General features: G+C 45.4%; 3 protein-coding genes across 6 annotated transcripts in view; 2 read left to right on the forward strand and 1 right to left on the reverse strand.

The window, feature by feature from the left end:
• The window catches only part of PTPN18 (protein tyrosine phosphatase non-receptor type 18), a 54,569-nt gene extending 52,173 nt beyond the window's left edge, over window positions 1–2,396 (forward strand). The window contains exons 15-16 of the mRNA XM_055003541.1: window positions 725–829; window positions 1,946–2,396. Of these exons, the coding sequence (XP_054859516.1) occupies window positions 725–829; window positions 1,946–2,013 (173 nt within the window). The 3' untranslated portion in view covers window positions 2,014–2,396. The remainder of the gene's footprint in view (window positions 1–724; window positions 830–1,945) is intronic.
• Window positions 2,397–3,002: 606 nt separating this feature from the next.
• On the reverse strand, window positions 3,003–13,296 carry IMP4 (IMP U3 small nucleolar ribonucleoprotein 4). Of its 2 annotated transcripts, none has more exons than XM_055003544.1 (9): window positions 13,259–13,296; window positions 12,010–12,118; window positions 10,457–10,540; window positions 8,991–9,100; window positions 8,378–8,510; window positions 7,989–8,143; window positions 6,547–6,641; window positions 5,121–5,194; window positions 3,003–3,994 (listed from the first exon to the last, which is right to left on the reverse strand). In XM_055003544.1, exons 1-9 carry the CDS (start codon window positions 13,259–13,261, stop codon window positions 3,882–3,884), a joined length of 876 nt encoding a protein of 291 aa, XP_054859519.1. In that variant the 5' UTR covers window positions 13,262–13,296; the 3' UTR covers window positions 3,003–3,881. The 2 variants fall into 2 exon arrangements, with proteins under 2 accessions (XP_054859519.1, XP_054859518.1); XM_055003543.1 differs by lacking the exon at window positions 13,259–13,296 and adding an exon at window positions 13,075–13,158.
• Window positions 13,297–14,706: 1,410 nt separating this feature from the next.
• CCDC115 (coiled-coil domain containing 115) lies at window positions 14,707–21,322 on the forward strand. 3 transcript variants are annotated; one of them, XM_055003637.1, is made up of 6 exons: window positions 14,707–14,792; window positions 16,065–16,193; window positions 16,441–16,544; window positions 17,537–17,649; window positions 18,783–18,944; window positions 21,076–21,322. In XM_055003637.1, the coding sequence occupies exons 2-6, from the start codon at window positions 16,065–16,067 to the stop codon at window positions 21,201–21,203; spliced, it is 636 nt and encodes a 211-aa protein (XP_054859612.1). In that variant the 5' UTR covers window positions 14,707–14,792; the 3' UTR covers window positions 21,204–21,322. The 3 variants fall into 3 exon arrangements, with proteins under 3 accessions (XP_054859612.1, XP_054859613.1, XP_054859614.1); XM_055003638.1 differs by having other exon boundaries at window positions 14,716–14,765; XM_055003639.1 differs by lacking the exon at window positions 14,707–14,792 and adding an exon at window positions 14,878–15,028.
• The last annotated feature ends 6,543 nt before the right edge of the window (window positions 21,323–27,865 follow it).

Genomic DNA, 27,865 nt, shown 5'->3' on the forward strand with positions numbered 1-27,865 from the left:
TCCTTCTGAAGCTCTCAAAACATAATTTGGGGCTCTCTTGTCTGATTGAAAGGAGTTCTGATTCTCGAAAGCTTAGATCTTGGAAATTGGTCTTTAAGGTGCTACCAGACCCAGATCTTGCTGTTGGGGCTCTCCTATTTCAGATACGCTAGTGGTGGGATTCTCTGTGTCCCCGTAGCGAGGGCAACATGTAGCCTACGACACATCTTTGTTATCCATTTGGTTTCTCCGCTTATAGCGGAGGCTTGAAAGCGTGTAAATGAATGCCTGCAGAAATGAACCTCACAAAAGCCACACAGCGCTCTCAGGTGGCCCGGCATGGAAGCATCAGTGCTCTACATACCTCTGTCCTTTCAAATGAGAGTAGAAAACACATTCATAATGCAGGACAGGCAAAAGAGACACACATTTGGTCAATCCAAATAGAATTCACCTTCTCTTGAGACAGATTCTCTTGGGATATGTTGACACACAATTTTTCCCCCTGATGTGTACACAACAATCCAGACCATGAGATAAGACTCTCTGTAAGTCGATTCCCTGTCCTTGGAGGAGGCATTTGAGTTCTGGCCAAGCCGCCTCCATGCCAAAGCTTTACAGGGAGTCAGCTTGCCTCCTTCTTTCAGAGAGGTCTTTCTAAGCTCCCTGTTATTGATACGGGGGTAAAAAATTGGCCCCAGCCTTGGAGATAACAGAAGTTAACTGCCTCCTTCTTTTACAACAGCTCCAACATCACCCCGAAATATCCCCTCACAGGCATATGAAGATTTAGGCGATACTGTTGTCCGGGGCAACCCAAACACGGTGGGGTCTTCCGCCAACCCAATGGGTGAGTAATAGTGAGCATAGCTGAAGACAACAGAGTGGCAGGTATTTGTATGGGGAATGGGGGATGAAGAGGATACAGCAAGCCAGTTTGTCGTAGGGGGTAAGAGCGGCAGGACTCTAATCTGGACAGCCTGGTTTGATTCCCCACTCCTCCGCTTGAAGCCAGTTGGATGACCTTGAGTCAGTCAGAGCTCTCTCAGCCCCACCCACCTCACAGAGTGATTGTTGTGAGGATAACAACAACACACTTTTAAACCGCTGTGGCATTAATTTGTCCTGAAGGGCGGTATATAAATTAAACATTGTTGTTATTATTAACCAGAGAGGTCAGTAGGAATTAAATATACATTTTGTGCATGCACACATACGGTACAGGGCTGTAATCTTTAATCTTAACTGCAGCTTCTTAACTGATTAATCCATGAGGTTTCTGTTAAAAAATGTGCTGATATGTTCTGTGAAATTATCTCAGTTCTATCATGTCACATTTAAGGGGGGGATGAAGATGTCTCACCATTTTTGCTTAATAAGTTGTCCATTATACCTCCATCAGTAACTCAAAATAGCTCCTACAGTGAGGGTTTTGTTTATTAATTTTACCATGAATTGCATTTATAAAAGGCAACTCACCCATCAGTTACAAATCCTCTCTACTTTATAGCCCTAATATGCAGTTCTAGCTACTGCCTGCCTGCCTTCTGCCAAAGCTCCGTTCCATTCTTACATACCTTTAGCTATGAATGAGGGCCAAAAGAAACCCCCCCAAACATCCTGAGGGGGACCAGTTATGCCACGGAAAGACGGGCGATGGAGAAAGAACGAAGGGGGCCATGTAATAACATCAGAGGTGCCCTGCTAGATCAGATGAATAGTCCCATCTAGTCCAGCGTCAAAACAAGAAGAGGGGACAAATGGAAGTCACTCACCTGGGGTGCAGCCTGGAAATTTATGGGGTGACCTCTACTGTTCTGCCTTTGGTTAACAAAATGTGGCCTTTAAACAGCACAATTGCAATTCATTGTATCTTTCATGATGAGAAAGAATGAGAGACCATCCCAAAAATGACAGAACAAGTATCTCTCTCTCTCTCTCTTCTCCCTTGCTTCCAATCTCATAGGGTTTAACTTCCGCATCGGAAAGCCGAAAGGACCGAGAGACCCGCCTGCAGAGTGGAGCCGAGTGTAGTCGGCCCTTGGAACGGGGAAAAGATGGATACTGCTTCTGCCATGGAGCCATACATTCTGGGCTGGACTGCCGCCACATTTACCCCTATACGAGGGAGTAGATGTACAACTGCCCCAAGGGCTACATACCAGACAGGAGCTGCTGCAGACACTTGGGAGACTTGGTAGCTGGAAAGGAAGACGCCAGCGGCGTCAAACTGAGCATTTTCTAACCAGGACATCTTGATTCTTTTTCCCATTTGGGGAGGGAGGTGAGAGAATGGTAGCAGTCTACCCCACTTTAGCAGGTCTTGAGTGGTTCTGGGCTCCAAGAATGAGGTTACCTTGAATATTTTAGCAAGACATTGAACTCTGGACCTGAGCATTCCAGCACTATCCCTCCAATTAAACACATTTATTCTAATCTGTCTCAATAGTTTTCTAACCTTACTGCATCGCCATTCTCCACTGTCAACTTTAGTTTTCCTTCCTTCTCTTGCCAGAAAATCATTTCAATATGAGTACACAGAATTAGATAAGGAAAACTTGAAAGATGATCTCTACTGGCAGGCCACCTTGAGAAAACAACACCTTAGCATATCTGATGGCCAAATCAAGTGTGCTTTCCAATTGTAACATTTCTGTTCTCATAGTAAAGAACACTTGGGCAAAAGGCTGTAGTGAGAGCAAGGACAGATTGGGAGGTTGGGAGTGGAAAGAGCATCCCACTTCTAGAAACTAAACCACTGGGCCTTTCAAGCTGTCATCTTTCCCCCCACCCCTTCCCAATCTCTTTCCACCAATGAGGACCAGAAACTTGTCATTTTCTCTTGGAAATGATACTCAAGAGTCCTGCTTCTCCTCCGCTTTGAGACATTCAAATCCATGCCAGCCTGGAACGTATATGACCACAACCTGGAATGTATATGACCACAGCCTCTATATAGCGGTTGTCTTGTGGGAAGATACAGAAGAAAGGAACTAGAGCAAATGGAATGGTGTATTGAAATGTTGAAGAAAGGGCCCGTCTTTATTTATTTCAACATTTATCATACCACCTTAACACACTGCGTCATCCAGTCCCACAGACCTATATTACAAAGAGGGCTTGGGCAGACTTGCCTATCAAAAAGGAGCCATTTCACATCACCCAGAAAAGACCTTTTTCCCTCTCCAATGTGTAGTATGCATTTTTCTACATCAGAACTTACCCTCTCCCAAACCCTCCCTACTCTCTACAATCTACTCCCACTTGCTCCACATTCTAGCAGATTCCCACCCCCCAAAGATATTCCCCGTGACCACAAACATGAGGGATATGTCTAAGAAACAGAGCCGAGGAGGGGCGGCAACCCATTTTGTTATCCCAAAAGTGCCTTGCCTGATCAAACATCCATGGGGGAGGGCAGGACTGGCCCCGGTTTCGTATCACCCTTTCCAAAATTGCTTTGAGCATCTCCTCCAGCCCTTGCTCAAGTTGAAACACATCTAAGGAGTCTGAAGGGAGGCTTGTAAGAAGATTCTGGTACAGACACTACCCTGGATACCTGTTCCCGGCTGGTGGTTTGGAAAGGCTCCAAACAGGTTGCAATGTGGTCCTGTTTATGAGTGCTGAATTCAACAGCTGATTGGGGAGGCACAGCCTTAAGGTAGCAGATATCTAGCAGGCATCCCATTAAACAAAAAAAGAAGGATGCTCTTCTGTGTAAGGCTATGAAGAGATTGGGGCCCATTGGTTATAAGAACCACGGAGATTTTCAATCCTAGAAAGGTCAGGGTGAGTTGGTCGCCAACTGTTCGGTCCCACTTCGGTTCCAACACGCAGCCAGAGTATAGCTGCTTACCAAAGAGACCTGGCTCAGCCAAGGGAAAGGGAGCTCAGGGCCGGCGCTATTCTGTGCTCAGGAATTTCCGCTTCTTGGCCGTGTGGGTGTACGGGTGCCAGCGCCATTCCACATCAGCTGTGCTCTCCAGCTCCAAGGTTCCCAATTTGATCATATACACTGCAATTAAGAGAAAGAATGCTTTAGGTTGCAGGCTGTGGAGGTACACACACATTCACAGACACCTCCCCCGCTGGTGTCTTCAGATATAAATAAATTTAGCAAATTTACATTCATTTAAATTACCATCTTTTAATTTTTGCAGGACAGGAATACTTGGGGTGGAACTGACAGAGGGAATTCTTCCACATTAAAAAAAGAATAGTTCTGTGGGAGAAGGGCATCTAGTGTTCGGTGTACAGAGAATTTTTAAATACGGAAGTAAGATTTATCCATAAACCCCTTCCCCCTAGCACTCTGAAGTGGTATAGTCCAGACAGACACTTTCAACGAGGGCTCAAGTTTTGGCTCCCAAAAGGTAAAAATGAGGGTTAGGACCAGAATTTCTACTACATCTGGCAGTCTATATTGAGGCTGCCTTAATTTTTTTTCCTGAATTCTTTTTCCTGGAAGAAGAGGGGAAAAATCCTCCACATTTTTTATTTATTTACTGCCTTTATACCCTGCCTTTCTCTTCAGTTGGGTTCCACAGCACCTCACACTCTGTCCTCCATTTTATCTTCACCACCACCGCTCTGTGAAGCAAGATAGGCTGAGAGGGTGCGACTGGCCCAAGGTCACCCGGCAAGCTTCTATGGCAGTACGGGGATTTGAACCCGGCTCTCCCAAATTATAGTCCGACACTCCTAAGCACTACACCCCATTGGCTGCCTTGCATTCAGTAAGACTCATGACTGGCTCTGTACAGCATGTGTTATTAACCCCACGCTGTAGCTAGAGACACTAAGGCCGTGAGAAAAGCAATAGAGAGTTCCTTGAATAGAGAACCAGTTTGGTGTAGTGGTTAAGAGCGGCAGGACTCTAATCTGGAGAACCGGGTTTGATTCCCCATTCCTCTTCTTGAAGCCAGCTGGGTGACATTGGGTTGGTCACAGCTCTCTCAGAGCTCTCTCAGCCCCACCCACCTCACAGGGTGATTGTCATGAGGATGATAATGGCATACTTTGTAAACCGCTCTGAGTGGGCGTTGAGTTGTCCTAAAGAGCAGTATATAAATTGCATGTTATTATTATTAGTGTTTTTACTCGGGACTTGATTATTTCATATTTTTAAGGATGTTACTCACATTTCATTTCAAACCTCGGCCCCACCTCAGTAAGCTCCACATTCCGGTGATCCGTCTTCTTGTAAACATGGTGCCTGTCCAGGAAAGAGCTCCCTTTAACAAGGCATCTGAAGCGGCCAGAAGGCCAAATTAGGATGCCACCAGCTCTCCAACCAGCCCCACTTGCTTCTGCCTTTCCCCTCCTCTTACTGCTGCCATCCCAGCCAATCATTACCATGCTGGCCCATGGCATAAAAGCAGCACGTATGCACCAGTGCAAAGCGATACAACTGCTGGGCTTAGGGACTCAACGGCATTTAAGCATTATGTTGTTAAAGCGCTGCAGCATCAAGCAAGACAGGCACTGGGCTTGGAACGAGAAACAGAGACTGGTAACCTTCTTGGGGTAGTGGCAGCTTAAGAGTTTGGCCTGACTGCAGTCCATAACTCTTAGCTAGAAGAGGGCCAAGTATTGTGTCTTCCAACCACAAGACTCCTACTTGAAGCTAAAAGGATTTGAGGATTCTAGCTAGCTACTCCTGAGGCAGGAGTAGAAACAAGCTTGGATCCAGTTTATATGTTGAGGGGAACGTTGCCTCTGCCTCATGCAAGTCTCTGGAGAGGCGGAATACATTTACTAAATAAATGATTACTGGACAGCGACATTTGTGGCTGCAGGCAGGCAGGCCTCATGCTTTGAGTGCTTTGCCACACCGAAGCAAAAACATACACAAAACATTATTCCTTTCCAGCAAAAAACAAGTGAGCCAGAAAAGAAGTTCCAGGTTGAGCCTGTTTCTCAAACATGGTAATTTGGGGCATTATTATTATTATTATTATTATTATTATTATTATTCCGCCCTCCCCGCTAGGTGGGCTCAGGACGGAGTGCAACATTTCAATTTACATAAATACAGTTAAAAACAGATAAAACAGTATACAAATAACATTAAAACAACTTTATATAATACAGCTTCTCTTCAGATGGTGATGATAAAATACTGCTTTTCAAGCCCTGGCTCATATGTAGGGTGGTGGGCAGATCTTTAATGTGGCCAGTGGGGGCCCAACCCAGCCACCACCATATGCCTGGCGGAACATCTCTGTCTTACAGGCCCAGCGGAAAGATAATAAATCCCGCCAGGATATATAAGAAGGGCTTTTCTTCCCATATAGGAAGACTCAAGCGGATGGTTCCTTGCTTGAAACCTTAAATCAATGAACCGTTTTCGGCTGGAATGTATAAGGCCGACTCTTGAACTAGAGCAAAAGACAGACAGACCCACATCTAAACCTCCACAGATCTGCCCACAAAAACAGTAGCAGTGCGGCCGAAAGTTGCCTGTGAATCAAATAATTCTCGGAGACAGAATTAACAAGACTCGTCTTTTCTTGAAGCAGAAGCACCCCTAATCTCTCTCGGGGAAATGAGGGGGGCGGCACGTACCGAAAGGAGATGTAGTCATCTTGGTTAGCGAAGGTGATGACTCGTTTGCTGTCGTCTTTAGGCACCGGGAAAAGGTATTTGAGGATACTGGTGACCTGTGGGGTTAGGAGGAAGAAATAAAGAGGGGCACAAGAACGTGCAGTAAAAAAGCAAACCCAGTTTGGCTGCAATCATACTCCCGGTGATGCGGGAGGTGGAACTTGGACCAAGAAGAACTAAGCAAAGCTGCAGAATCTGAGAACTACAGAAATCTCACAGGGACGGCCCCTGCTGAGTTCACACACAAGAGAAACACACCCAGGAATTTCTTGGAGGTTGTATGAACTCACCATCACCCACTCCCTACCCCACAGCATCACAGGAGCCTTGTTGGATCCAGCGAGGGAATGGCCAGGAGATGCCCAATAAAGCCACCTTTGCTGAATCCACGCCGGGCAGGGGGACTGGTCTGTACCTGGATGAGGGACTCCATCTTACAAATGCTGCCTTGAGTTCCAAGATGGAAGAAAGGCAGGATAAAAATGTAAGAACTAAATGAACCCCAGGGTCCATTTAGCCCAGCGTCCTGTTTCCAACAGTGGCCAGCCCAAGGAAGCTCACAAGCAGGGAACGAAGGCTCCCCCATGGATTGTGCCCACCAGCTGGTATTCAGAGGTGCCTAGTCTCTGAACAAAGAGGCTAAAAGGCACTGGGCAGGCTCCCAGACTAATTGCTTCCAACCTTTCTTTAAAGCCTGCTAAGCTCATGGCCTATTACATTCATACATGCTGTCCCAACCAACTTTCGGTGACCCCAGCAAGGGGCTTTCGAGGCAAGTAAGAAGCAGAGGTGGTTTGCCCTTGCCTTCCTCTGCAGAGTCTTCCTTGGTGGTCGCCCATCCAAATACTGAGCCTGCTTAGCTTCCGAGATCTGGCCAGATCAGGCGACACTATTCCACCTTCCCTAACAGTAGCCCCTCAGTGGCAGCGAATCCCATACACAAACAACGCACTGCATGCGTTTTTACCCGTTCTAAATTGACTGCTTAACAATAAACTCAAGCAAGTCCAAGTTCTAGCACGATGCAGCAAGGGAAAAAACACTCACTTCATTATTATTATTATCATTATTATAATTCATACAACATTAATCATCTTCCAAACTTCTATCCATCCATCTGCCTCTTGTCCACCCTCTTTTATTTTACTAAGAGCCCCAAATTAATTAGGCTACTGATATATGAAAGATGTACTACAAAGCAGATGGCTGACTTTTTCAGCACCTTTTCCAGCTCTATCACATCCTCGGTGAAATGGGGCAACCAGAATCATAAAAGACATCCCCAAAGCAGCCGTACCACGGATTTATATAAGGAACGGTTAGGCTACCAGCTTTGGCTTCCAACTCGTTTTTCAAATAATTCCCCAGCGCTAAGAGCGCGCTTGTCTTTCTGCCCATCTTACCCGCTGCCCAAGCCGAGAGGTGAGGTTGTGAAAAATGAGGTGGGGGTGGGCCTCTGACATGGTGCCGATGTCCGGGATGTCGTGGCGCATCACCACGTTGCAGAGCGTGAAGTAGGCAGTGGGGCCAAAGGGCAAGTGGCTGATTATAAGCCCATCTAAAAAGGTTAAAAAAATGCAGTGATATTAGCCAGGCCCTGAATCTATGGTCAGCAGCCTGAAAGCCAGAATATGGAAACTGCAAATCATAAGCACTCTCTCGAGCCACAATCAAGACAGAACCACCGTTCACATTCAGCAGTATCTGCTCGTCGATGCAGCGTCCCCACACCCTGAGGTTACACTGTCCATCTACGGACCCCCGCTTGACCCTTCCCGAAGTGGTCACTCACCCGGCACCCCTCTGTGCTCGTGCACCACCAACAGATCAGTAACTCCATTGGCCTTGCAGGCGCGGACAAGGGCACCCACCTCGTGCCGGCCTCGATTCATGCGCTGGGCCCCAGGAAAGACCAGCTTGAGTTCCTAGATTGAAAGAGGGAAGAAGCAACGTGGAACTAAGGTCTACAGAATCCAGGGTCAGACCTACAGCCACTGCCATTTAAGAGAAAAGAGAGCACTCGTCTGCCCACCAATCGTATCCTCCAATGTAGAACCCCTACCCCCATGTTCCCACAATTGAGAAAGGCAACACATGCGTGTTCAGAGACACGACTGCTTCCTCATGCCCCAGGATTGAGCCTTGGCACAAAGCCCTGAGGCAGCCCTCCAAGTTTGTCTTCTAGGGCAGATCGGGCAGAGGCCTGGCAGCTACACAGGCAGATGGCAGGAACTGATCTCAGGAACCAGCTTACATGAGAACACAAACCCTACCACCAACCTGCAAGAAGATTTGTCCTGTCCCACCCCACTAAAGATGCCTCAAGCCCCCCAACCCACCTGCCACCATTTCCTCCGCGCAGGAGACACTGCTTCCAACTAAAAGGAAGAAACAACCCCACATACCTTTGCAAACATCTTGAGACGGGAGCTGGGGTCGCGCGAGGTGGTGACCATGATGCGAGGGTCTTCCACGCCTGCCCAGCGGTACTCATCGTCCACGTGCGTTGTCACCCCTGCCACAGCAACACACAAATAACAAATTCACATGGAGACCAGCACTCTCAGGTGCACGTGCACAAAAACAGGCACGCTCCACTAGGAAACCTTTGGACCCCGCAGTAAATTTCCGCTAGCGGAAGGGCAGCAAGTTTCACTGGTTCCGTCCTCTTGCTGCAGACTTCTAATTCCTCCCTTCTGCTCTTCCCGACTGGGGGTCCGTAGTCCCACCAAAGTGGGGTTGCAGCAGGATGGGGGAAATGAGGAAGTCCCACTGATGGAAATCCCTTCTGCTCGCAGAGATTTGCCACGGGATCCAAGCCTTTATAGAAGGACACCACTAGAACCCAATCTGGCTTTGGAAGAAGAACCACTAATTTTTTTTAAAATAGCAGTACAAGAACGGAAGACAGCCTGGAACCTGTAGCCGGCTCCAAAAAATACAGTGAATCAGGTTCTGGAGGGTGTCCAAGGCAGACCAAAATACTTTATCGACCCCCAGATCCACAAAGCCTTCACCGTTATTCAAGTACTCACATGCTAAAAAAGAAAGCTTGATTTAAGATTAAGAAATGAGTGCATGTTACTTAGTTTGCACGTCTGTACAAGCTTGAGGATATCCTCTAAAGGGTCTGAGTATGGGATTCTATAATTTATAGAGTCCTACAGTTCTCAATATGGGTGGGGGGGAACCCTCCTTCCCGACTCAATCCACAACTATCAGAGCTTCCAAGAAACCCATGCGAGGCTGTGAATCAGCTGGATTCCTGGTCTCCTTTGGCGATTCCACCTGGATGACCAGGCAAAGTTTTCGTAAACAAAAGGAGTCGTGATTCTCCTTTGCTTTCTGGTCGTTTTCTTTCTTTCTGTTTAAAGTTGACAAACAGGAATGTGCAAACCAGGAGTCTTGCACATTTCCCCCCACAGGCTACCAACTTCGGCATGCTTCTTTGCCAGATTAAATAACATCCATCCACTACAGTCTCTCCAAAGTCAATTTCCAACATCCTTTCTCTAGTTGGGGATCAAACTCTGAGGCCACCAAAAGAACAGAAAAGTTAGCCCCTGATTTCAAGACAGTCAGCAGAAAAGCCTTCCCGGATCTTAAACAGTGAGACAGCACATTAAAAATAGTTCACAAATACTAAACACATTAATGCACACTCTCCGGGAATTCCAAACAGACTTTTGCTACTGAGCAACGACTTCAATTAAACTCTGGGGGCTCAACCCTTCCTCCTTCCCGTCTCTGTTTCCCATATCTTGTCCACCAAGGCTGTGCGATGTTTCAGGTTTGAGCCAAAAGCAAAACTCTGAAAGCCATTTCAAAGCAGTTTCCCAAGCCAATTCCAACCGTTTAGTAAGCCACTCACCTTCCGAGCCCCCGTCATCAAACTCAATCGACTTCTGCAGCCGAAGGGCTTCTCTACGCAGTTCCGTGGGGATGAGGCAATTCTCTGGAAGGGAAAAGCAAAGAAGAACTCTCAAATGCAGAGGCGAGGCCACAGAACTTTCTCCAAGCAATGCAAGTTTGCATGATATTACTGGTTTTTAGGGGTGGGGGCTGGCTGCAAGGCATTCAACAGGGTTCTCAATGGGGTAGTTCACAACTTTATAAAGTGCATTCCAGGTGGTCCAAACACAACAATAACAAATAACAAATAAATAACAAATCATCATCATCATCGATTTATATACCGCCCTTCAGGACAACTTAACGCCCACTTGGAGCAGTTTACAAAGAATGTTATTATTATCCTCACAACGATCACCCTGTGAGGTGGGTGGGGCTGAGAGAGCTCTGAGAGAGCTGTGACTGACCCAAGGTTACCCAGCTGAGTTCAAGCGGAGGAGTGGGGAATCAAACCCGGTTCTCCAGATTAGAGTCCCACGCTCTTAACCACTACACCAAACTGGCTCTCCAGTCTGAGTAAATGTTATTACAGTCCTGTAAGATAAGCTAAGTCAATCTAAGTCGATTGACCAAGTGCAGGCACGTGACAGGAAGTCACATGGCATCAGTCATGTGACAGGAAGAGGGGGAAGCCAGAGTTATGACCTCACTGGCGTCCAGGCTAAGATCATGGACAGTAGAGCTAAACAGCAGGGGCCAAACCAAGCATCAGGTAGTGTGTCCAGGTGAGTTACTGCCATAGAGGAATCTTCTCCACTGCTGAGTGTTTTCATCTCACCGTCCTGATGCTCTTCTCAGCATGCATGCCAAGAGAGGCAAGAGTCATGACAGCAGTGGGGAAAAAATGACATCTCTGTAGGGGTTCCTATGCCATCTAAAAGGTCTTAACCCATGGGTCAAAGACCACTGATCTAGTGAGATCACAGCCTGAGACTTCCGAGCTCAGGATTCACACTGTCAGCCCAGACTATACCAGTTTTTGGCTTCATACTACGAAGCTGTTACTAAACAAGTGGAACGGCTTCCACGTGGAAAGAGAGCTGTATCTTACGAGCAGAAGAGTAATAGGGACACTACTAACAAGCAGAAAGGATTTCAAAATTTCCCCTAGTTTTCTTCCCACAAGCCATCCCCATTCATGATTTAAATTTTGAATTCTTTGACAGCAGAGATAGATACAACTTGGATGGAAGTGCAGTAAGCCTCCCAGCGTCCATAGGACAGGCCAGGATGTTAATAAAATAATGTACTGGAGACATAGATGGTCCCCATGTGTTACGTTTCAGTAGTGGTGCATATGTTCCCACAAAGAGTTTTCTGGGTGAAGAGGGAATATTTCCATCACTTCTGAAGCTGGGCATATGATCTATTGCACCATGGCTGGGAGAATCACAAAGGTAACTGATCCTCCAGTTCAATTCCTTGCATACATGTATTGCTTCCTAAAGTCTCTTCCCCTTGCACCCCTCTGCTCATAGACCCTTTGAAAAAAGAGTAGTAGTTTTTTCTTACCATCTAATGCTTTCTTGATTTTTTCCTTCTTCTCCTCCACAGCCCGCAGTTTTTCCTCTTGGGCTTTGCGGAAAAGATATTCCCGCCGCTGGCGGGCCTCCCGGCGCAACTAAAAAGAACACACAAGCGTGAACAGAACTATTGAGGCTCTTTAACAAGGACAAGTCCAAGACAGACAGCCCCTGAACTGTATCCAAAGAAATAGATGAAACGCCTGCTCCAGAGCCAAGAAACACACTTCTGCAATCAGGACACATCCTGACACCATCAGCAGATTTAGGCAGAGTTAAAACCCCATGCACTTCATAGGGGGTTAAATATGCCCAGCTGTGTGCTGGATTGCAGCTACCTTGTTTTGGATTCTGTATCTTAGAAAAAGGGAGCAAAGACAGGGACTGTAAGAGATCCAGAAATTAAGGCAGGCGAGAGCACCATGTTTAAAAAGCTAGTTCTGGTTTCAACTGCACCTTAAAAACCAACTAGACTCCCAAAGTATGAAATTCCCAAAAGTATGAAACAAGATTTACTTTTGTACACACACAACATAATCCACACACGCCACACATTGGAGGCCACCTATGCAGTTTTCTCTACGTTAATTTCACTTTCGTCATCAGAGCTCCATATTGCAAAGTAGGACTGCCAACTCTGAGACTTCTGGAGATTTGGGGGGGGGCGGGGGGAAGGCTGGTGATAATACTATTATACCTTGGTTGGGCATAATATAGTCTACCTTCCTAGGAAGCCATTTTCTCCAGGTGAACTGATCTCTGTCGTCTGGAGGTCAGTTGCAATTCCAGATCTCCAGCCACGACCTAGAGGTTGGCAGCCCTAGATTTGCAGTAGGGTTGCCAGCCTCCAGGTAGGGCCTGGAAATCTCCAGGAATGACAGCTGATTTCCAGGTGACAGAGACCAGCTCCCTTGGAGAAAGTGGAAGATAAATTCCATGGTATTATACCCTACTGAGCTCGCTCCTCTCTCCAAACCCACCTTCCAGAGGCTCTACCCCAAAAACTCTAGGAGTTTCCCCAACCTGGAGTTGGCAACTCTATTGCAACCCATACCATGAGATGAAGGTCCTGGATCTCTAATCCGAATTAATGTACTTTGGCGGCAGCTAATCCGTATTAATTGAAGCACAACTCTGCTCATTGGGCCCTACAGCTGCGATACGGCCAGTCTTCCTGCATAAGCATAAATGAGACATTAAGACGCCCTGCAAAAGCAGAAGCCGCTTCGCCCCCTTACCATAACGCCGCCAGCAACTGCACCACCGGACCACGAGGGCTGAGGCTCCGCCCGTTTCCTCCAGGACCTGCCCTCTCATTGGCCAACAGCGGCTAACCTATAGGGGAAGAAGGGAAACTAAGTGGGTAGTCCTCTACAATAAAGGCACCCAAGCGCCTGAGCTATCAGTGCCATCCTATGCAGAGTTATGCCAGTCTGAGCCCATTGGTTTCAACAGACTTTGAATGGAAAGACTTTGGTTAGGATTGCACGACGCATCTCAAAAGGGGCAAATGGCAACTTCATGACCGGTTGAGGTTTTCCCATTCCCAACTGCAGTTAGTAGACACTGCCCTGCGCAGGGCAAAAGTCCATGTTAAAATGCAAATAATAAGTAAGTGCGAGGGGCTGCTTTCCATCTGTATGGAATGGAATGAGGGCATTTTTTTTAAAGTTCAGAAGAAAGTTGCAAGTTTCTTGAAGAAACTAGGCAAGGAAGATTTTAAAAGGAAATTTATAGTTGCCATCCTCCAAATGGGGCCTGGAGATCTCCCGGAATCACAACTGATCTCTTAGGGTTGCCAGCTACGGGTAGGGAAATTCCTGGAGATTTGGTGGGCGGAGCCTGGCGACGGTGGGGTGTGGGAAGGGGAGGGACTTCAGCCAGGTATAAAGTCATAAAATCCACCGTGTGATCCCACGAGATCTCCAGGTCCCACCTGGATGTTGGCAACTCTGCCTCCAGCCCATAGCGATCAGTTTCCCTGGAGGCTGGCCTTGGGCGGGGGGGGGGGGTGGAGTCTAAGGAATTATACTTTGCTAAAGTCCTTCCCCTCCCCCAAACTTCACCTCCAGGCTCCACCCTCAAATCTCCAGGAATTTCCCAGTCTGGAGTTGGCAGCCCTAGGTATTCTACGTTTTGGACCGAGCTCTTGACTATTTCAAAGCACTGCAACAAGGGGAGGGTGACAGTTTTTCTACAAATTCTTAACGTGCCACCCTCAGTTTGCCCCGCATATGGCAAGTGCTAATCGGAACCGTAGGTGAGAGATATATTACTTGTTGTTGAAATCCCTTTGGCGGGAGGGACGATACTCAACTTCTTCAGGAAGTCGCCGCCTGACCTTGTTCGAGATGGCCGTCGGGGCATGCGCCGCCGTAGTGAAGGCCGCAGGCCACGATCTGCCCTTGGCAAAGATGGCTTCCGGGGCATCAGCCGCTGGGAGAGCAGTAGGGCGGCGTTCTGCCATTGACAAAGATGGCCACCACTGAGCCCGTCTCCTTCTCTCGCGATGAAATCTGACTAAGCGGGTAGGTCAGTTTTCAAATGTCTCCGCCTTTACTCAAAGTCTATTGGCCAAAAGAGTAACGGTTGATGTTCGATTGGTGGTTGAGGAGGAAGAGAAAAAAGAGGGAGAAGGAATAGTGGGATGAAGTGAGGACAGGCGGAAGTAAGTTAAGCAAGGGCATTAAAAGGAAACATATTGAATAAGGGAAAGCACGGTCGCGGTGCTCTTTACTTAGCAAGGTACAGCGCCTGCGTTCCCAGGAGCAGGTAAAAAGTGTAGGGTAGTTCCACTGGAGAATAATTCCTGAGGGTATAAGAAAGAAAGAAAGAAAGAAAGAAAGAAAGAAAGAAAGAAAGAAAGAAAGAAAGAAAGAAAGAAAGAAAGAAAGAAAGAAAGAAAGAAAAGCTCTTCTTCAAGATGGAATTTTGTAGCAAAGAAACAAAGAGAGGGAGAGAAAATAGTCAACAATGCTGTTGGTTATGATGCAAAAAGCAAAACAAGTGTAATGCTGCTGTTGTTGTTGTTGTTATGCCAACCTAAATAACACCGCAATGTTTGGTTTGCAGTGGAAGAGGAAGGTTCGAGTCCAGTAGCCCCTTAAGGACCAACAAGCTTTTCCAAGATGGGTCAAGATGGGTAACTATGTTAGTCTGTCTGTAGTGGTAGAAAAGAGCAAGAGTCCAGTAGCACTTATAAGACTAACAAAATTGGGGGGGGGGGGTGAGCTTTCGTGAGCCACAAAAGTTCATACCCTACCACCAATTTTGTTAGTCTTATAGGTATTACAAGATTTTCCAAGATAAAGTAAATATTTGAGAGAGCTTTGACTTTCGAAAGCTGATACCCTGGAAAGCTTGTACCGGATTCGAATATAGCACAGTGTGCAAGATTTCAGGCTTTAGGATAGATGTTCAAAAGGGGGAAGAGAAAAATATGCTTCTGGGCATAGGGCAGCTGTGAAGATGGCGGTTCTGATTATTATTATTAGTTATTAATTATATTTATATCCCGCCCTCCCAGCCTTAGTTATCAGGGCTGATAGCTGTTGGTCTGTCCTTTATTAATTTGTCCATTTTTTGTTTTAAACTGTCCAAGTGACAGGTAATTGCCACATCTTGCAGTGAGTTTAATACATTTCCTGTTGTATGAAGTGGTATGTTCCTCTTTCTGACCTGGATCTCCCAATAAGATAGCTAGAAAGCGATCCTTAACATGCTTCCCATATTTGGGATGCTGAAGAGCAAAACCTGTAGGCAAACAAAACCATTCTTTTTGTTCTCAAGAAATCAACATTAGTGGTTACAGAGCTAATGAGGCGGCTATACCATTTGCCTAGTCCTTTCAGCTTTTGTGGCACCTCACAAAGTCATGTGTGATGGGATCTTGTGAACCAAGTTTAGTTGGGGTGGAGAACAGAGTGAAGGAAAAGAGAGGAGGCTAACACTGTGGGTTTTTTTAAAAATTACCTTCCACCTCTTTCACAGGGCAGGTGGGATAGATAGGCAAATGGAGTTATGCCCACTTTTGTTTTATTCCAGATGGCTCCAGCGGAGGACAGGGGACCGACTGAAATATGCGAAGAGTTGGACCAGACGATTCTTCACCTTTTTGATGTTCTGGAGTTACTCCAAACCAAGAGGGAATCTTTTAACAGCTTGGTGGAACAGGTGAGACCTCTGTTCAGAGGAGCTGCCAGAAGAATCAAGGCAATTCTGTGGCCTGTGGGGTCCTCTTGCTCTCACTGCAATGGTACATTGTCTGGTGTGGCTTATGGGGAACCAGCCCAGAAACTGCTGTTGTAACACCTTGTCTCCTCCCAGAGTTTGGGTTTCCGGGAGCCATAGACAGGCTGTTCTTTGAATGTCGCCAGGACAGAACATTTATCTCTCACTTTGTCTCTCTCTTCATCCTCAGGGCTGGTTCTCCCTCTCCAAGTCACGCTATGCCATGGGTAACAAGTGTGTCTCTGCTCTGCAATATGGCCATCAGATGAAACCGCTGGTGCGAGTCGACACGAGGTGAGGGAGGGGGATGATGGCAAGTTTGAGGCCATTGTCCAGCTTCTGGGATTTGACCTGTGAGCAGGGCTTTTTTTCAAGGGGAACGCGGGGGAACGGAGTTCCGGCACCTCTTGAAAATACTCAGACATAGTGCTTGGAAATAATATGATTTCAAAGAATCCTGTGTGTTTCTTCCTCATTTCTCTCTTGAGAGTTCTGCCACCTCATTTCCCAGAAAAAAAACTCCTGCCTGTGAGTGATAGATCAGGTAGAAAGTAAATGAAAAGGGGGAAGCCATATATACTAGCCAGAGTCCTTTAGAAGAATGTGGTTTTTAAAAGCAATAGGTATACCAGGTATACCAGATAAGATTTGGATTATTTCCACTACCCTTTGGACTGATATTAATGTATAAAGCTGGAGCCCTAGGTAGGTATCTGTTGCAACCTGTTTATTGAGACAATTTGAGACAGTTTTGGATGGACTTATGGTGGTTACTGTAGCTCTATGGAAGAACAAAGATTGGACAACATAGACTTCAGCTTGCCGGAGAATGTGCTGCAAGACAATGCCACACCAGCAGTAAGACTAAGCTAATTGCCTGCTTGCATCCCTCAGATGATGCTTGCATAATAATAATATTATAACAACATTCAATTTATATACCGCCCTTCAGGACAACTTAACACCCAGCAACAAAGTATGTTGTTGTTATCCCCACAACAAAACACCCTGTGAGGTGGGGTGGGGCTGAGAGAGCTAGAAGCTGTTACTGACCCAAGATCGCCCAGCTGGCTTCAAGCGAAGGAGCAGGGAATCAAACCTGGCTCTCCGAATTAGAGTCCTGCTGCTCCTAACCTCTACACCAAACTAGCTCTACACCAAACTTTTGTCTACTCTGTACTCCTAGCACTAAAATGGTGACATCCTCACCGCTTAAAACTCCAGGGTGAATTGATGCTAGAGCATATGCTTGGCATCTCATCTTTCTGTTTCTCTGCCCAATCTAGAAAGAAAGAAGAGGGTCAGGTGGAGTTTCACGTGGTCTCGGAAGGTGCAGACACTTCAAAGCCAAAGGTTGAAAAGACAGCCACTGTTGAAGAAATCGGCCCCAGTGACCAAGGTGAATAAACAGATCCAAAGAGCAGGACAACTAGGAAATAGAGATCAGGCCTTGCTCGCGCCATCACCACCCTTCCTTCTTTGTCTTGTTGCTGCCTTGCAGTTCCCCTCGGTCCGTCTCCATCCCTCCCTGCCTTTGTCGCTATATCAGGTGGCTAAGCAACCCTAAAAATGGCAGCCAAGATTTCATGACGTAGTTTTGCACAGTTTTGGCTTTTCACCCTTCAAGATAAAGGATGTTAATCTTTTGAAAATTACTGTCATTTTTTCCCCATTCAGACTTTTGTGCAAACCTGGAAGCTGTCTCAGATTTGTAGAAAAATCTCCTCTATGGCCCAAATCTCTGGATTTTCATCGAGGCCCTAGATGTAGCTTGTTTAGATATAATGAAACTTGCAATTCCTTACTGAGTAGCTACTAAAAACGGAAGATTTCATTGCAAGGAAAAATATAAGCAAAGATACCCCTTTCAGTGTCATAACTGTGATGCATCGTGGAATACGAAAACTCATTCCAGGCTCTCTGCCTTGAAGCAGTAATAATAAACATGTCTGATGAACACTTACGTTTCACTGTCCTAGTGAAATTATATACTGATAGCAACATCCCTCAGTGGATTTCACAGACAAAATTTGAGCAAACAAAGAATCTAATACATGAAGATACAAAAGCGATGTGAACTTTATATTATTTTTTTAACGTTTGCAACTTTTGTCTGTCCCTTTTTGAAATGAGCTTTTATGTTAATGAGAAATTAATAACTGACTAAAATTTAGTGTTTTTCCTAATATATTTTTTCACGTCACTCACTTTTTCTTAAGATTTTAAGTTAAACGTTTTATTGGTGTTCTGTAATGCATTGTGCTTTCTGTACCTTTCTTTTAGCAATTTAAAAAAGGATGTAAAAATTGGCCACTGAGGGATTTTGCTTTGATGGAGAAGTGGTCTCTTTTGCAACCAGAAGCCCCGTTTGGAGCACGTTTCCCTGAACTTCTGGAAAAATTCTACTGCTTATTACAGGAGTTCATGTGGTTCTGAAGTACCGATGTGGAATACCACAATATCTGAACCAGGAAGGCTTGTATTTCTGTTCTCCAAGTTGCCTGTGGTAATGATATTATTTTAATATTTCAGTTCTACGTCGGCGAAAGGGTACAGGAAAAACAGACGCTCCAATCCAGCCCGAAGAAGAAATCTCTCAGCCTGCTGAGAAATCAGGGAAACAAGACCCTCTAACTTGGTTTGGTATCCTTGTGCCCCAGAGTCTGCGGCAGGCACAGAAGACCTTCCAAGAAGGTGAGGGAAACAGGATCTTGTTGCCACTGCATACAGCCTCGCCTCTTCTCCTTCCCAATCTCACCATAAACCCATAGAGCAAAGAAAAGGATTGCAATGAATAGCCCTTTCTGCCTGCTGTTTGGAAGTGGCTATTTGGATCACAGGGCCATGCGACAGCTTCTCGGACAGCTCGTGTGTGTGTGTTGGTCAGAGTGTTCGACTAAGATCTGGGAGGCCAGAATTCAGACCCCTGCTCTGTCATGGAAGCTTGCAGAGTGATCTTGGGCAAAGAGCACATAGAATCCTAGGGTTGGAAGGGACCTCCAGGGTCATCTAGTCTAACCCCTTGCACAATGTAGGAAATTCACAACTACCTACACCCTCAGTGACCCCGGCTTCATGCCCAGAAGATGGCAAAAAACCCTCCAGGGTCTCCAGCCAAACTGGCCTGGAGAAATTTGCTTCCCGACCCCAGAGTGGCAATTGGCATTACCCTGGGCATGTAAGAAGGGGCCACAAGGACTAAGCGCTGATGTAACCCTTCCTGCCCTGCCTCTCATGATCTGCCTAGGTTCACAGAATTTGCAAAATAAAGGAAACTCTACAGGGGTTATAGTCAGTACTATATACAGTACACCATGTAAACTCTCAAAAAATAATTTAATCACTGTTTAGCATTTACAAATAACCAAAGTTACAACGTTCAATGTATATTTACACTGTTTCACTATCACAATATTCAGAACAACATTCAAAGAATCCAGAATAAACCTGCAAAGTAAATTAACCAGTGTCCCAGGTACAGAAGATACGTCAACTGGGACACTGGTTAATTTACTTTGCAGGTTTAATCTGGATTCTTTGAATGTTGTTCTGAATATTGTGATAGTGAAACAATGTAAATATACATTGAACGTTGTAACTTTGGTTATTTGTAAATGCTAAACAGTGATTAAATTATTTTTTGAGAGTTTACATGGTGTACTGTATATAGTATTGATTATAACCCCCGTGGAGTTTCCTTTATTTTGCAAGTTACGGTGGGGGCAGCCTTTTTTGCATTGTTAATAGGTTCACAGAATTAGCATTCCCTTGTGCGCATGAGCACGTGCACATTGCCGTGCGCATATGCGCATGCACTCTCACCTACAGCTCAGGAATGTTGCTGTGAGGATAAAAATGAAGCCAAAGACGACAATGTTTTAAGCTGCTTTGGATTTTTGTTGGGAAGAAAATAGGGTATAAATATCTGCATCTTTCTAAATGTTGGAATGTGCAGTGCCTTGAGGACACTATTTGGGTAGAAAGATGGCAAATAAATAAATAAATAAATATCTCTGCGGACAAGACTTGTTGGGTTGGCTGTGGTCACCACTGCAAATGTCAAGTTGTGTTGGAACCAAGAAATGCTACCATAGTGCATTGGGTCTATAGAAGTAGTAAAAGATCGACAGGATAACACAAGGTGGAACGTCCGGTACTAAACTGAAAATTGCTATTGACTGTATTGTGCCGATAGAGACACCGCTCTGTCCTTGCATCTCTGTTGAAAGCCCTGCAGGGAGGTTGAAGGCGGGAGGTGGTGCCCCTGGTACCACATGTGCAAAGTGTGCACACATTCCCGGGGCCGCACAATGGCGTCACTTTTGGTCAGCTGGAACAAGGGGGGAGTTTTTTTAAGTATAAATCGCTCTCGGCAAAACTGGTCACGTGGCCGGTGTCCCCGCCCCCTGATCTCCAGACAGAGGGGAGTTTAGATCACCCTCCGCGCCGCTGGAGCAGCACGGAGGGCAATCTAAACTCCCCTCTGTCTGGAGATCAGGGGGCGGGGCCACCGGCCATGTGACCAGTTTCAAGAGGTGCCAGAACTCCTTTCCGCTGCGTACCAGCTGAAAAAAAGCCCTGGTGGCAGTCAATTCATTGTAATAGAGTAAGAAGAGTCACGTTGGAATTCTCACCTGTTGCGTCTCTTCTCTGTAAGTAAGTGGCTTCTATATCACCAGAGAGGAGGCAAGGTTCCAATATCCTGCTTCCATGTATCCATCAACTGAGTCAGCTTTCTCTAGGGGGAGGGGAGCCCAAATTCTGTTTCATAACGTAACATTTAATCCAGCCTGCCTGTCAATCTCCCCCCCCCCCTTCGTTCCAGGAATCCGCTTAACTGCGGAAATTGCCTCATTGCAAAGTGAAGTTGAGACGACTCGAAGACGGTACCGTGCCTTGCTGGAAGAAAAGCGACAGATCTCAGCCAAAGAGAATGTCCCCGAACAGCTATAACTCCTCTCTGGGGCAGGGGGAGCTGGTGGCCTGTATTTATTGGTTCTGATTTCTGGAAGCTTCCCAGGGGCTCCTTGGACTTTTCTTTTTATCTGTACATCATGTTCTGATTAATAAATGAGGACCTTTTTACATTAGTGAAAAGCCTGTCAGTAGAGATTCATTGTGTGTGGGTTTTCAAAATGCAATGTACTTAAAAACATAGCCCATTGTCTGTTTTAATCATCCCCAAAGGGCAGGATAAGACCCAGCAGAGATTTACAGAAGTCTGGGTAATGGAGGTCGTGGCATTTTTCTTCTTGGATGCTCATCAGCCCTTTCCCCTAATGTTTTGGAGCAGATTAAAATAGGGTGGTTCTGTCACTTTTGTCTGTTGCTTACACTTTTTTAAATCTTTTTTTAAACTGATAAAATGTAACTCATTTTTCCCTACAAACACCTTTAAAGGCACCAGATGCTTCCTGAAACGGAGTAGGTATGTGGAACTGATCAGCAATCTGAACAGCAGACCACCAGGAATCTTTCTGTATAAAAGGCAAGCCGTATTGGCGATGACTCGCTTTTTATCCTGGTGCGCCTGGGCAGAAGCACTAGGATAAAAACTGAGAGCAGAACTACAAGTGACAAAAGGCACAGGTTGGACCCTTGCCAGCTTCCCTCAAGTTTTGGCGGGAAATGTAGGCTGCTTGGCGGAATGTTGGACAAGTGACAGTTGAAAAGTCCATTGGACAGCAGTTGGAGAGCCAAGCTGCAAGACCAGGATGCCTACATTTCCCATCAAAACTTGAGGGAAGCTGACAAGTGTCCAACCTGTGCCTTTTGTCACTTGTAGTTCCGCTCTGAGTCGTCGCCAGTATGTCCTCCAGAGGACACCGCCATGGCGAGAAGTCCAGCATTCCTGCAGTCTGTTTTCTAGGCCTCCCCTTTTTTTAAACGGGCTCTGTTGCTAGTTCTATATAAGAGCAGAGCTTGGTAGCTTCCAGCAGACTGAACCTCTTCTCTTCCTGTACCACTTTTCCACCACCATCAACGGCCATTCCCTACATCTAGACATAACCTGTACAGGGAGACAGCCCCCCTGGCATTTCCAGGAGCCAAAGGAGGACTTATTAAGCAATTAATTTGATCTTTGAAAAGCCCTTGCCTTTCAGCTTCTGATGGGTTATTAAATGCGCAATGCCTGTTGAAAGAATGCCCTGGGGGGGGCTGCTTTAGGTGTTCATTGGATAAGGGGAAGAAGTGATGAATTGATCCAATTTGTACACTGCCTCCTCCACAAGGCTGTGCAAGTTTTACAGTGTCGTAAAAAGATTGCATCTATATGAATATAATAAACATCGGGAAATTACTCACCCTACAATCATAAATTTCCAAGCTGGTGCAGGGTGGTGCCGCACGAATAGTAGAGTGGGCTGAACATGTTTTTAATAACTACAACCAGGGAATCCCCCTAAGAACCCACATACATCACTAGGTGTGTCTAATCATATTTAGTAATTAAAGTGCCAGTGCTCATACATACTAATTCCGGGTTATGTTTGAATTCAGCCTACCAATGGGGGACTCTTGGCTTCTAGGAGCTCTCAACACTACCCGGAATTTTTGAGCTAAGAGCTGTCTGCTGTTTGTGTATGAGTTTCATTGCATCACAGTGAACCTTGGACTTATACGGGACACTCCTATATATTGAAGACTGGAAGTGTAACATGGGACTGAGCACTTTAAAACTAATGAGTCCTGTAACTATTATGTTACATTGAAATATGTATGAGCATTGGCACTTTAATTACTAAATATGATTAGATGCACCTAGTAGTGTATGTGGGTTCTTAGGGGGATTCCCTGGTTGTAGTTATTAGTTACTTTTGGAACCCCTCCTTCTTGTAATTTAACTGAACATGTTTTTAAACAGAGGTCTTCTTCCGGCCCAGCATGCATCAGGACTAACCGAAGAATCAACAGTTTCAGGCAGTAGAAGAACAAGATTTGAGTCTAGTAGCATCTTAAAAGACAAAAAGATTTTCCAGGGTATAAGCTTTTGAGAGTCAACACTCCCTTCATCAGACCAACAGAATCCTTAAATATACCTCCTCTCTGACTAGTATAGGTACACATCTCTCTGAACAACGAAGATGTGCTGGTTCCATCTTGTCCAGACTGACCCTTATTTTAAAGAGATGCATACCTAATTCTTCTGAGTCGCTGTAGCATAGTGGTTAAGTGGTTCTGCATGTGAATCGGCGCCCTGCTGGTTCGAATCCCACAACTGCCATGAGCTCAGGAGGTGGCCTTGGGTCAGCCACATGTTTTTTATTATTTTTCCAGATAGAAAAGAAAGACTTATTTTAAAGAGATGCATGCCTTATTCTTCTTACATATACTGGGGTGTCTACATATTTAGCATAGGTCAACGTAAGGAAACAGGGAATGCTTTAATGATATCATTGCATTGAGCTCATAGGATTGCAGCCCAGCGAGTTATTTATTGCCGGTGATGGTAGTGAATATTTTGACTACAGTTAGAATGGAAGTTGTAAGAAGGTGGGAAACCAGCAGGGTTCCACATGAGTGAGAATTAAACAAGAGACTATGGAAAGCAGGTGAAATGATGGGAATGACATTTAGAAAAAATGGCATATGCATACGAAATAATGTGTGTGTTTTGGGCGAAATGGAAACCAAGCCACTTGATCTGAATAGATCATTCACTCAGTGTGCGAATTTCTTGGGGGTCATGTCACAAAGTTAGAACAGGTCATAATAAATCAACCCTCGGGGGTGCTATTAGTGCCAGAGACTTTGGGGGGCCTTCTTATCTATGTAAAATATTTGCTCCAGCTAAAATGTATGACGCTGTATTAAAAGCCGCTGAACGGCTACTTGAAAAACATTTGAGAAAGAAGAATCAACCCTGGGGGGGGGGGGGGGGATCTGTCTTCTTTTTTAGTAAGTACTTCTAGAAGAGCAGACCAGAAAACATCCTCAGTCTTTTCTTGTCTCCGTAGCTTTCCATCTATGCTTAGAACTGGTGTGGGCTCCTTTGGCTGACCTGTCTTGTTTCAAACACACACAAACTACAATACTACCTTGCTGTAGTGTAGATGCAAGTAGGCAAACAAGGAACTTCAATGCATCGTCTCTCCAGTTTTGGTTTTCCACCTTTAACCCTGGAGCAGAAGATACTTCAGAAGAGACCAGGAGACATCATCTTTGCGTCTGTAGGAAGCACCCGACTTTTTGTGATGTCCCCAGCCTTCCACGGTACCCAGTTTTGTAGTAGTGCCCACCACACAGCCTGTCCTCAAAATTGTAAAAGCACTCACAGACTCAACAAGTTTGAGGACCGCCGATCTAGGATCAGTAATTTCTGCCCGGAATTATTTTCGGGAATCAATGGATTAGGGTAAACAGGCTGGAACATGCTCCAGATAAGATAGAAATGATGTTGGTTTATTTATTTATTTGCTTCAATTTCTATTCCGCCCTCCCCACACTGGGAGGTTCAGGGCGGATTACATTAAAGCACGTTAAAATTTGCATTCCACAGTTTTTAAAAAATCACAATAAATACAATATAAATATTTAAAATACAAATAAAAAGCAGCACAAATAGTTCATTTTAGTACATTTCTAGCCATCACTTGGAGGTGGATATTCTGATGGGGAGGGCCCCATTCTACCCTATTTGGCTACTGGGGGCCCTGCCCAGCATCAGCCATATGCCTGGCGGAACAGCTCCATCTTACAGGCCCGGTGGAAAGATAACATCCTGCCAGGCCCTGATCTCATTAGACAGAACGTTCCACCAGGTTGGAGCCAGGACCGAAAAGGCCCTGGCTCTGGTTGATGCTAGGTGGGGCCCCCTGGGGCCAGGGACCATTATAGGGTTGTCAGCCTCCAGGTAGTGGCTGGAGATCTCTTGGAATTACAACTGGTCTCCAGGCTACAGAGATCAGTTCACCTGGAGAAAATGGCTACTTTGAGGGGGGGGGCTCCATGGAATTATGCCATGCCAAGGTCCCCAAACCCCACTTTCTCCAGGTTTCATCCCCCAGATCTCCAGGAATTTCCCAACTTGTAGCTGGCAACCCTAGACCATTAATAGCTGTTTATCATCAGATTGAAGCATCCTCTGGGGCACATATGGGGAGAGGCGGTCCCAAAGATACACAGGGAATATATGCAGGAATATATGACTCTGGTGGGCAGCACACCCTATCAAAACCAGTGTGTACCCCACAGATAATTCTAGATTAAGAATGGCTTATATTTCAAGAAGCAATTGTCCAGCTCCCCTAATCATGAAGATATGTCACCATATATTCTGTACAATGATATAAAATGGTACAGGCTGTTCTGTTAGAAATATTTCAATAAAGCCTTTAAATGAGAATTTACGGTGGGAGGGGGGATTTTGACTGTTGCCGTAACTAATGATCTCAGCAACATTTAAAAATAGCTAGCTATTATACATGCATAATAATGTTCAAAGGCTGAACAATTCCATAAAAATAAAGCAAGTCGTTCAAAGACTTGCAGCTTCGTGTTTCAATAAGAACCAGAGAATTGCAGGGTGGCAAGAGGGGAGAAAGCCGCTAGATTCAGAGAACAGGACAATGTCTGGGGCTCATTAAAAATTGAGGACTGGCCACCTGAAGAGCAAAATATCCCATTCAGTGGGAACAAGAGGAGGTTGGATGAAAGAAGGCATGCCATTCTCTCTTGAAATGTAACATCTAAGAGAGAACATTTATGCTAGCTACAGCCTGTGCGTAAAAGGAACATTAAAATGTATTTTAGGACACGAGTTTTCACTCAGTTAAATGCCCTGACAGAAGGTGATGCGATTTTAGTGGCTGGTTTTTAATTGTACCCACACCTTTCAGTTCTCAAACCAGGAGAGAGAAGTATCCAGAGCAACCAATTACAATAGAATGATGACTGCTGCTTTGTCATCTGTAGAGCAAAAATGCGACATAATATTCTTTGGTTCCCAAAGTCAATATAAAGAGTGTATTTTGCAATGCTAATCATACCTTCAGAATCGGCACTAATCAGTGGCATTCAGAGAAAGACCACAAAGCAGTGGCATGTGAACGTGGTTCTCGAAAGCTTATGCTACAATAAAATTGGTTAGTCTTAAAGGTGCTACTGGACTCCATGTGAAGAGTGGAATGAATCACGCTGGGCTCCTGATAGAGAAGGCTGACCACTTGACTTTTAGGGGGGCTTTCAACAAAGAAACTTCTTTACAGGCAAAAAAGTAGGAGCAAGCCAACAGCCCCACCGTGCATTCGGGAGGTGTTTTGGAAGGAAAATGAATCTAAAATCGTAATCATATCGGATGTTTGTAAGTCAAAGAACAGGGAGAACCGAAAGCTTGCGTCCAAAAGGCTGACAAAACAGGCGAGGGACAGGCCACGCCGGATGGAAATTCAACAATAAATATGATTAAAATTCAGTCAGCGTCTGAATAGAACATTTTGCTAGCAGCCTTTTATGGCTGTTCTCGCCGCTCACATCCCTCAGCCATACCAAATTACCGGCAAAATGCTCTCTGCGATGCATTTATCATATTTTAATTTTATTTATTGTTGAATTTCTGCCCTATTTTACAACCAGACCTTCACAGAAGAATCCTACCAAAGGGAAGAAATGGAGGCTTAAATCCCCTGAAGAGGTAGATGATAAAAGGCATTTTACAAAAAAACAGATCTTTGGGAATGGGTAAGTTGTCGAACACTGTTTAACTGGGGTCTGCTGAGAGGGTCATGCGTCATAAGTTCTTGTGCGGCATGGCACTTTTCCCCTTAAAAAGGAACCCAGAGACTCCTTTTGTTTATTTTGTAGAATTTTATCTGGACTTACCTGCAAAGAGATCCAACAGTGTCCATCTTTCTCCCTGTCTCCATTTTATTCTGATAACAACCCTGTGAGGTGGGCTAGGCTGAACGAGAGAGGGCCTTTGCCCAAGGTTAAATTGTGAGCAGTCCGCATTTGTGGATTTGAAGCTGAGTTTGCCAGACCCCAGTCCAACACCCTAACCGCTGCATCGCACTGTTACACTTCTCCGAAGCTTGCAAAACAGACTGTACCACTTGAGACAGTAGATACAAGATCTCAGCTTTGGACGTTCCATTCCACAAAGAATTCCCCGCAACTAGAAAACTAGCACATAGGTGGAGGAGGCTTCTATCCCTTCTCTTTGTTTGCTGTGCTGCTTTTCTACATCCAGGGAATTTTTTTTAAAAAAAATTGGAGAACATTCTCAATGCTATTTTAAGTAGTACAGACTTTTCTACAGCTGTGCCATTTTCCTATCACCGCATTGAAATAGATCAAGATGGGTAGCCGTGTTCGTCTGTCTGTAGCAGTAGAAAAGAGCAAGAGTCCAGTAGCAGCTGTAAGACTAACAAAATTTGCGGGAGGGTGTGAGCTTTCATGATTCACAGCTCCCTTCTTCAGATACAGCTACAGCTGTAACTCACGAAAGCTCATACCCTACCACAAATTTTGTTAGTCTTGCAGGAGCTACTGGACTCTTGCGCTTTTCTACTACCGCATTGAAAGGAGCACTTCCTCAGCTTTCCACCAGATCTGACGAAGAGAGCTGTGGCTCTCGAAAGCTTATGCTACAATAAAGTTGGTTAAAGGTGCTACTG

This window comes from Eublepharis macularius, chromosome 19 (genome assembly GCF_028583425.1).
Source record: "Eublepharis macularius isolate TG4126 chromosome 19, MPM_Emac_v1.0, whole genome shotgun sequence".
NCBI classification, from domain to species: Eukaryota; Metazoa; Chordata; class Lepidosauria; order Squamata; family Eublepharidae; genus Eublepharis; species Eublepharis macularius.